Genomic DNA, 10,478 nt, shown 5'->3' with positions numbered 1-10,478 from the left:
GATAGTCATTTGACACAATTACAACTTCTAGATTTAATTTATGTTTATTTAGTATTTAGCAATTGTGGCAATATCTTAAGTTATAAGTGACCACTTGCGGAATTAATTTATACTTTTTGCATCGATTAGATAAAGGGTTTGTTTGGATACTACTTATTTTGCTGAAAACTGAAAACAATAAAAATAAGAATAAAAATAAAAAAAGGTTATTTTTCATAAGTCTAAATGCACTATTCATGTTCCATGAACAATGCAAGAGGTACTGAAAAAAAAAAAAAAAAAAAAAAATACAGGAGAAATCATTTCTATCCAAACGGATACAAAGTCTCAACTTCCTGTTACTAAAGGTAAAGGGTTTTGTTACCCCCAATAGTTCTTCAAAATATTTAATTACCATGCTATTGTGATCTGTCTATTTGTCATGTCACATTTTTAGATCTAAGGGGGGGAAGATAGAAAACATTGATGCATAGTTTACCATTGACATAAAATTTGAAGAATTTATATGCGCCAATTGTAATTTTTGAATGACTTCCAAAAAGGCTACTTAAAACTGTATCAAATTCAAAGGTAATAGTAATACACATGGGTTCGTTTTGTCAAAAGATTACTAATTCAGAAACATACAAACAATGCTGGCTTTTTTGTTAATTGTAAATTGTCGGTCCAAAAGGTGTGAAGCAATTGTTGTAGTTTCAGACGAGTGCCCAATGGTGATGTAAATCATTGACCAACTTTAATTTTAGACGTTCTTTTCTTCTTCTTTTCTTTTTCTTTTTTCATTTTTTTTTTTTTTTTTGGGTTCAACGTCAATACCCAGATGTAATTATGTAATTGTAACAACTAGGCCCAAAAACGATTTCTTTAGTCTCTGCACATAAAATTACTTTAAATTGTTTTGTTTCGTCTTGCTTTGGGACTTGAATAAAACTAGTTCTTGATTTGGTGTTAGTTGTAGTGTTCAATAAATTAAAGCATTGGAAAAGATTAAGCAGTGCCTATTAATAATTGAATATTAGATATTTCTTAGAATGAGCTTAGGGTATCTACCAATAATTGATTAGTGAACGTAAAGGGTGGTTGGCTTAAAGGTTTAAAAAGCCTCGTGAGATCTATGAGGTCTTAGATTTTAAACCTTTAGCCGAGTAACTCAGAACTATTCTTAATAGAATTATTCTTGTAATTTTCTAATGCATGTGGTATATAATGACGTTAAAGGACCCCCTCCAATTTCATCCCATTTTTAATTGAATGTGCACAACATGTGACATGTATTTAATTTTATTAGATTTTACATGTCTTACATCTAAATAAAAATTGGAGGAAATTGAAAGATTCAATGAAAGGGTAAAAATATAAAATATAAAATTAAAGTAGTGATTAGTGAATGTTAATAGGTTAAAGATGGCCAAATTTATTCTTATTGAGTTATTGTCCAAGAGATTAGAGACACAATCCTGCTTACTATATAAAAGAGTAGGCTTTAAGGGCAAGAGAACAAAACTAGTCTCATTTAGCTCAAGAGCCCAACGTGTATAAGTGAACAAGAGCATATTGAAACTAGGGCTGTCCATGGGTTGAGTCAGCTCGGGTTTGGGTCTAACACGCACTTGACCTGATTGGGTCGGGTCATTGAAAAACGGACCTGCAATCAACCGAAATATGGGTTAGACCCGTCGGGTCAGATCATCAGTTGGATTCAACGGTTTGGCGGGTTGGACCTCTTATTGGGCCTTTTCGTAAATTTTATTGGTTTTAATTTCTTTGGGCCTTTTGGCCGAAATTATTAGGCTTTTCAAGGAATTAATAGTTTTTGAATCTTAACATATCAGATTGGGCCTATTTTTTACTAAATTTCTTTTAAAATGGGCCTTCATCTCTACTTGAATTTGTCCAAAACTCCAAATTCATACTTCCCAGATTTTGAGTATGAATTCAAAATAAAACCTGGGTACCTGTTAAATATCAATATAATGTAAAACCTAGGCATTAATCAAATAGATAAAAACACAATTACCATTTTGTTATCACCTGTTAATCATCCACACATTATAACAAATATTTTCCAAATTGCCTAAGCCTTAAGGCCAAGGCAGTACCATTTTGTTTCCACATTCATCAATTTGTCAAGGTGAAAACATATCTAGTACCTACCAACCATTCCACACATCAAATAAATTTCCAGAACCACACAGGCTGCAAGCACTACTAAAAATACTACATCTTCATAATTCGATATATAAAGCCATAGAGGCAGCAAAGAAGGCAGTTACTACACAAGGTAGTAAACTACCAAAGCAGTAGGCAATATTCCCAACAGTATATATAATAAGTTACAATTATGAAATACTATAAGTATTTCCAAAAATAGCTTTCCTAAGGCAGTAAAGAACTACTCTATTATCTATAGTTAGCAAGTCCATAACTTATAGAAAGAAAAGCCTACACAAATGCTAAGTTTTCCTTCCTCTAAGCAAGACAAGAGTTCATGTATAATTAGAAAAGCTACACATCTGTCCAAAAAAGCTTCAAAATATATCCAAAAAAACTCCCTCCTATACAAAAGGCGACCTTCCATCCTCCTACAATACAAGGGGAAAAATATTTATCAATAATATATAAAGACAAAGAATAAGAGCTACAGAATAACCAAAAGGGAAGTAACCAATATGAATAAAAATTATAAGGGCAGAAACATACCCAATCAGTGATCATTTATCAATATTAACTGTGGTACAAGTACCACCTTTGTTTGAACAGGAACTAGAACTTGCTGTTGTTGTTGCTTGATTTAAAACTAGAAAAGAAAAAATTGAGACAATAGATTAAATTTTGCTCAAGTATATGACACATTTAATAACACTCAGTAGACAAGAAGATTGGAAGTTAAACATATTACCTAATTCATGAAATTCATCCTCCAAGACCTCCATCTCGTCCTTTGACTTGCGAAAAGAAATTGGGACATGGGCTTGCAGCCAATTTTGAGCACAAACAAGATTTTGAACCATGAGAGGGGAGAGTGAACTTCGAAATGGATCAAGTATGCACCCTCCGGTACTAAAAGCCGATTCAGAAGCAACCGTAGAAACAGGTATAGCCAGCACATCCCTAGCCATTTTGGACAGCACTTGGTACCTATCTGAATTGGCTTTCCACCACCCCAAAATCTCAAATTTCACATCCCCTCTACTCTTACAATTTTCAATCAAATATTTTTCAATCTTATTGCTACACCCTATAGACTTCTCAGCCTCTAAAAACCGCTCGTATCGTGAATTAACCATTGCATATGGATCACTACAACCAACTGTATCACCTTCCATGTGTGTCCTCTCATTCTCACTTGGTAGCACCACATTTGGTGAATCAACCCTAGAGTAATCATCATACAACCTAGCCATGAAATTCCCTACTAAGTCAACCATCTCATTAGCCACTTCATCCTCATAAATTTCAGAAAAAGAGTACTTCAAAAACCTCATTTTCTTCCTTGGATAAAGAACCACAGCCACATACAAAAGCTTATTAATTTTATCCCCTTTCCCCCAGTACTTTTCAAATTTAGCTTCCATTTTAGTTGCCATGTTTTTCAAGAGATGATTTTGAGATTTAATTAAATGAGCAATATTCTCTTGAATCACAAACATCTCATCAAAGAAGGTATTTAAAGTCACATACAAAGAACCGGAGAACTTTTTTGTTGCATTGTAAAAAAGTTTCAAGAAATCCACAAATGTCCTACAATTTTGAAAATCAACCCCATAAGGAGATTCCAAACCACCACTATTTTCCTTGTTAAAAAAGTATGAAGAATAGCTATCATCCTTAAAGTCCATTCTTAGGAACACTTTCTCAAATTTTTCAACAGTATCTAACATGAGATAGGTAGAGTTCCACCTAGTAGGTACATCAAGACTTAGTAAACACTTGGATTCAATACCTAATCTCTCCATAATACTCCTAAAAGTTTGATTTCTATTTGGTGAGGACTTCACATACCTTACCGCTTCACGCACCCTAGCAATGGATGCATTAATTTCTTTCAAACCATCTCTCACAATCAGATTTAAGATATGTGCACAACATCTCATATGTAAGAACTCATGTTCTAAAATAATCCCCTTCTAATCTTTAGTTAATTTTTGTAAAAATTTAATGGTAGTACCATTAGAGGAAGCATTATCCACTGTCAAGGTGAATATGCCATCAACACCCCACTCACGCAGACACATCTCAATCTTTCTACCTACAGTCTCCCCCCTATGGTCTTCCACTTGACAAAAATTCAAAATTCTCTTATGCAAGTTCCAATCATCATCAATAAAATGACCTGTGAGGGACATATAATTTAGATTTTGAATACTAGTCTATGTGTCCGTAGTAAGGCACACCCTACGACCTTTCAAGGCTTCCCTTAGTTTCTCTCTCTCAACACCATAAATGCTAATCAAATCCCTAGATACAGTTTGATAAGATGGGATATCCCTAATTTGCAATTTAGGTTGTAAGGTTGTTGAATATCTTTGAAACCCATACCCTTCAACAAACCTAAAAGACAACTCGTCTATTATAATCATTTTAGCGAGTGCCTTCCTAGAAGCCTTAACAGTAAAGGTTGTTGGTACAAGCTTAAGCCTTTCCTCTCCATCCATTTTGGGTTCAAATGCTAAGGTTTGTTGCCCTTTAAGTGAAGCTCTATTAGGGTTCTTAACACAGTTTGGTGTATGATTCAATAAATTAGTAGTACCATGACCCTTACTATTAGCACGGTAAGTTTTTTGGCAATAATGGCAAACAGCCTTAAATTGAACCTCACTCATTTTTATTTTTTCAAAATGATCCCAAGCAATAGACTTTTTCCTATTATTACCACAATCAGCAGCTATCTCACTCACCTTGGTTTTATCATTAGGTTTAGGTGGAAGTGCCTCAGCAATAGTTGGAGCGGCAATAGGTTCAACTTGGACAACAGGTTCAGCTTGGGCAGCGAGTGTTGATTGGGAAGGGGGGCATCAGTAGAGGGCTCCATGACCTAAAGACATCAAATTTAAGCATTAGCAAATAACCATAAAAAAACTAATACTAAGAAAGATCATTGTAGTTGACCTCTTAAAGGGCAAAGTCACATACACTAGAGCTTTGTAGAATAAGAAATATCATTATGTATAAGAATTGACTTCACATGTACTGATTTCATTTAACACTCAGTGTTCTGTATCAAGGTAAATTACATGGCACTTCATGATTTCATTTAAATTACAAGTATGTATGTTTAAGAGTCAAGACAAACTAAGAATTGATATAACTATAAGCATTTGAAAGAAATTGTCCTTGTTCAAAACATGGAGGGCTAAAACATTTTCCCAAATCTTTTTTTTTTTTTATAAAACCAGATCATAGACACAACTTCAGTTGAAGTAATCTGAGACTCTCATTGTCTTTAGTTTGTTCTCTCTCTTCTTTTTTTTTTTTTCTTTTTTTTAAGATTGCTTAGTTACACATAGCCAATGGTTTTTGTACAAACTTCCTCAACATCACAGTGTTCTTACATGGAAAGGAGGTGCTTGAGCTCAAACTCACTGCCTATTTGTTGTAATGTCTCACTTTTCACAAATGTTGATGCAGATGTACAATAAAAGTAACGGTGCATTAATCACAATCCGTTACCTCAAATATTTTTTTACTTCAAAAAGTTACAAACTTTGTTTGGTGTCTGTATTATTCGTTAAATCCTCACCACTCTTTATACAATAAGACAATCAAATAATCTTAAAAGCATAAAAAAACAATCAGAAGAATCTAAATAACTAATAAAAAAGAGAAAGAACAGATTTTTAAGGTTGTTTGAGTGACACGAACCAGTTGACGAGGAAAGCGAAATCGCGGTCTCCGAGCTTGAAGGCAGAGAGGCGACGGACGGTGCCCTTGGTGTGACGGACCAGTGATAACACTCCGATCCTCTGCTCAGCGGGGATACGTGTGAAGATGAGAACCGACAAGGTTTGGTGTTTGGTCCGTTGGAGACTTGGAGTGAAGTCAAGTGTTTCAAAATATAAGAGAGATTTTGAATCAGCCCTTGAGACTAGAGAGCAGAGAAAAGTAGAACAGAGAGAAGAATTAGATTGATTTAAAAGAGAAAGAGATGAGGGTTGAGGGCCTCTTGAGGCTGAGGGAGGGTAACCGGCCATGGCTTGGGGAAGTAGAAAATTGATTATGATTTGAGGGTTAGCCGTTCTGAACCACTGAAGAGAGATTTTGTGTGATTTTCTTTTGTGTGTAGGAACAATTTTGTTGATCTTCAAAAGGATCAAGACCGTTAGACACGCTCAAATTGCACGGCCATGGTTCATCCCACCAGTGTAAATGTGTAGATATAGTGTTTAGTCCAATCACTCTTAGGCTTTGCGTGTAAAAGTCTTAGCAACAGGCGGTTGATTTGAGACTTTGCGTGTAAAACTAAAAAAACTCAGTGCTTTAAGTCCAATTAGTCTTCTCTCTTCAGTCTTCACGGGTTCCTGAATCCTTGAATTACCTTTTTTTTTTTTTTTTAATATTGGTCAGTTCGGGTAATACGGGTTTTTTCTTCCTTAAACCGCTACCCGACCTGAATAATCGGGTTTTGAAAGAAGCACACCCGAATCTAACTCACTATAGGTTTCAGGTTGACCCGTTGGGATGCGGGTCGGTCGAACCAGATCGGTTTGGACAGGTCAGAGAACTGCTGGACAACCCTAATTGAAACAAACAAATGTATGTACAAAACCTTCATTTCCTTTTTCCCCGAGAGAGAGATTGTACCCCCATGCATCCTAGATAATTCGTGCAAAACTAGTAGATAGTGAGATATGCACAAGTTTTGCACATACAGATTTCACACTAACAATTAGCAAAGAAGACACGGTGAGGGCAGTTGACAAAGCTCGCTTCTTTTTTCAAATGAGTAGGCAGCATCTGGCACTAATTCTACTCAAACATTATACAACCCACTTTAGTTCATCTAATTCAGGAACTGCAACATCTTCTCTCATGACACCTGCATAATGATCACCCACATATGCCCCAGCTTGAGCAAATAGTTCCACCACTGCAGGCAACATACCATAGTACCTCTTCAAACCATTTACAAGTGGCTCACCACTATGCCTATCTCGAACATGCCACACATACACTAGAGGAATTAAATCATCAACTGTTGCCTCCTGCCAAGCATGTTGCCCATCCCTCATCTGGTGTTTAAAAGCTTGGCAATTCCTTACCTTGTGACCCTTAGGCCCTACTTGTATCTCTGAACAATATCCACAAGTTTGGACAGCATACTTCTTCATAAGTTTTGATGCTCCTGAACGCATTCTTTCCCATGCCTCCATGCCTTGAACGGCAATAGCTGCATAAATGCCAGAGCATTAGATGCTTGAGTAAAAAAGTAGTTAAGAATTTTTAACTTTTTTTCCCCAATAATGGTTAAAATCAAGTAAGTAAATGCTAATCAGGTCCTGGAGAAATAATCTTCAAGAATTATAAAAATGACAAAAAAGAGAACTGGAATAATAGTCCATGACACCCAAGACACCAATGGCAATTGAAGGGCTAGAAGAATCATAGATTTTTTAGGAGTAATCTTCTGATGAAAAGAGTCATAGATTTTTTCAATTTGGAAAAGAGTAGCTAGAAGAAAACAGACCTTGTACATCATTGGAATGCAAGTCAAAAAACTTGTCTTCTTCACTCGACTTCTTTTTCTTATCCCAAAACCCATATGTGTTAATATCTTTACCAGGTGTGTCCTCTTTGGGAAATCTCCGCTCAAAATCTATAATTTTACCCACAAGACTGTAAATAGGGAAGGTCCTTCTCCTTGTAGGGTACTCGGGTATGTCGAAACCTGCTTGAACACACAATTCTACAATTGCTGGAATTCGATCCACTTGGAGCTGCTCATTATGAGAAACAGCTCTCCCTACCCAGTCATATAGATGAAATGATTCTACAAGAGGCAAAATATGCTCCACACCTCCTCTTTCCCAAGTGTGCTCTTTGTTTTTCAGGCTACCAGCAACATCACATGTCCTAATTCTGTGCGGTGGATCACCAACATGAACCTCTCCACACAAGCTGCGTACAATGGACAGCCATTTCACTAGACAGATTTTTCCCCCCCAAAAAAAAAATCCACAAAGATAACCATACCAAAATAAAATACTTACCCATAGGTGTTGAATTTTTTTTTCACTCCATATCTAGTTTAATTAATTAAGGACTTAACATAACCAGATTTTCAGGATTAATGTTCACATGTAATGCCCATTGTTATTGTTGTTTTTTCAAGGTAAATAAATTCATCAATGCCTAATGTTTCTTAGAATTGTGATTTTCTGAAAATTGTGTCATCTATCTTTTGAAAATGTTATATCAGGTTAAACCAACATTACAATATTGCATATGTGAAAAAAAACCTAGTAATTGACCTCTATGGTAATGGAGTGAATATAAAAATGTTTTAATATCAGATTCTTTGTTTCATGATTCATGAATCTAGATATAAGCCATTTCAATTTAACTTAAACCCTTAAAATATACTTTTTTTTTTCCTAACCCACTAAGAGCAGAATAACGTGCATCAATTGTTCTTTTCAATAAGTGCCATTTTCTTTAACTATAACTTCAAGGATGTTTTGTGGAATCCCATCTATTTAAAGGCCACACATCAATAGAAATTCGACCAACAGCCTTACATAGTTACATAACTGGTTACTCAAATCAAAATTTAAAAAAAATTATGCCTTTTACGGGTTTACCTGCAAGAAAAAATAGCAATGCTCTTAACAATCCTCGAGACACAAGCATTAAGCTTGGCTCTGGCAGCATACACTTCATGAGCAACTGGAACTAATCCCTTGACCAACAGTCCATTTTCAGGAGGCCGCAGAGTGTTCTCCTGCACCATCTGCTTCTCTTTCCTCCTCAACCTAGCCTCCCGCTTGAGTTCATTAACACTTGTCACCAATGGCTTCCTCTCAGACTTCTTACGCTTCATTGGTAGCTCCACATGAGAAGAGCCAGTTGAATACCAACCATAGAAATGCCTGTTTATCCCTATAAAGTTTTCAGCAGATCTTTCTGTGATCATATCAAGCAAGTTTACCACGTTTCTAATACGTCCACACAACATTTCTGCTCATTAAAATTTACCCATCTCTGCAATAAACAATAGCACAAGATTTACATATATAATGCATCAAAAAAACCATCACTCTTCAAACAATTCACATTAATAAAAATCAGCTTAGAACTTTGGCTACTTGCATTACTTCAGTTATTGTGATAGTAACATTGAATTGGCAGTATAAAATCACCGTTTAGGGACCCATTTTAACATCTTGGAATGAAAATATGATATGGTAAGTGAATTTGTATGAAATAAAAAATGCAGTACAGTCACTCAAGCATTTAAGCAAACACGTAGCATGCAATGTTGCTCTGCTGATAACAGGGTTGCTCTGTTTGAGGAACAAAAAGAGGTTTTACGTTAACTAATACATAAGATTATGTCAAGCTCTAAAAGGCAGTAATTAGTAAACCCCAACAACGAAATTTGAGGCTGAGAGTACCAAGAATTGAAGAACAATAACTTACCTTTCCTTTCTACTGTGTCTTTGAAGGGCTCCATTGGTGGATTTGAATGGGGTAATAACAATAACAATTTGCGATTTTGGGCCTTTCTGGGCTGGACTCATATGTTATTTGTTTTATTTTTGCTTATTTGGTTAGTGAAAGACTGAGAGGAAAAAAATCACTCAAATTAGTGTCTCTCTCTCTCTCTCTCTCTAGTCTTTAATGCTCTTATATTCATTTACATCACTTTTACATTAATATTCATAATTGATAAGGAGATGACTATATTTTAAAATATTTCACATTTTTTTAACATAAAAGTGAAGGTAAATAAAATTGTATGTAAGAATATCATTGCCCTTAAAAAAAAAAAAAAAAAAACCCTTGGTTGATCTCTTTTTGAAAGTTGTAGAGCTTGCTCTTTACCTTAGTTTGGTCACTTAAGAAAATGGGAAAAGCCTAATACACATAGGCGGTTAAACTCACATTTCTAACTTGAAAATTGTGACTTCAAGCTATAATTTCGGTTGATTTTTCGCATGTGTGTAAATGGAGTAATTCTTAAGTACTTTTAGAATACAGTGACATGGTGTTTTCTCCTTTCACATTCATGATGAATCCTGATTAATGAAATTCATGGAAAGATCCATCATGAATATGAGATAAGGGAGCATCACGTTCCCGTACTTAGAGAGCACTTAATAATTTTCCGTGTAATATATATATATATATATATATATAATAGAGTATGTATAATAAGCATTGCTAAAAAAAAAACATTTCATAATGGCAAGTAACTATTATTTAGCTTTACATTATCCCTCACGAAAAAAAAAGAGGAGTGGGTTGGGGGGGGGGCTTTA

General features: G+C 35.2%; 2 protein-coding genes across 2 annotated transcripts; both read right to left on the bottom strand.

The window, feature by feature from the left end:
* Nucleotides 1-2,299: 2,299 nt before the first annotated feature.
* Nucleotides 2,300-4,815, bottom strand: LOC115972597 (zinc finger BED domain-containing protein RICESLEEPER 2-like). Its single transcript, XM_031092926.1, has 3 exons — nt 2,900-4,815; nt 2,701-2,797; nt 2,300-2,582 (listed from the first exon to the last, which is right to left on the bottom strand). The coding sequence occupies exons 1-2, from the start codon at nt 4,092-4,094 to the stop codon at nt 2,712-2,714; spliced, it is 1,281 nt and encodes a 426-aa protein (XP_030948786.1). The 5' UTR covers nt 4,095-4,815; the 3' UTR covers nt 2,300-2,582; nt 2,701-2,711.
* A 1,926-nt stretch (nt 4,816-6,741) lies between these two features.
* On the bottom strand, nt 6,742-9,819 carry LOC115972598 (APO protein 3, mitochondrial-like). The gene is made up of 4 exons (XM_031092927.1): nt 9,637-9,819; nt 8,799-9,198; nt 7,685-8,115; nt 6,742-7,387 (listed from the first exon to the last, which is right to left on the bottom strand). The coding sequence occupies exons 2-4, from the start codon at nt 9,170-9,172 to the stop codon at nt 6,978-6,980; spliced, it is 1,215 nt and encodes a 404-aa protein (XP_030948787.1). The 5' UTR covers nt 9,173-9,198; nt 9,637-9,819; the 3' UTR covers nt 6,742-6,977.
* Nucleotides 9,820-10,478: the final 659 nt, after the last annotated feature.

Source organism: Quercus lobata, chromosome 12, assembly GCF_001633185.2.
Source record: "Quercus lobata isolate SW786 chromosome 12, ValleyOak3.0 Primary Assembly, whole genome shotgun sequence".
Taxonomy (NCBI): Eukaryota; Viridiplantae; Streptophyta; class Magnoliopsida; order Fagales; family Fagaceae; genus Quercus; species Quercus lobata.
Note: the sequence above shows the minus strand (reverse complement) of the source record. Positions and strands in the feature narration are given on the sequence as shown.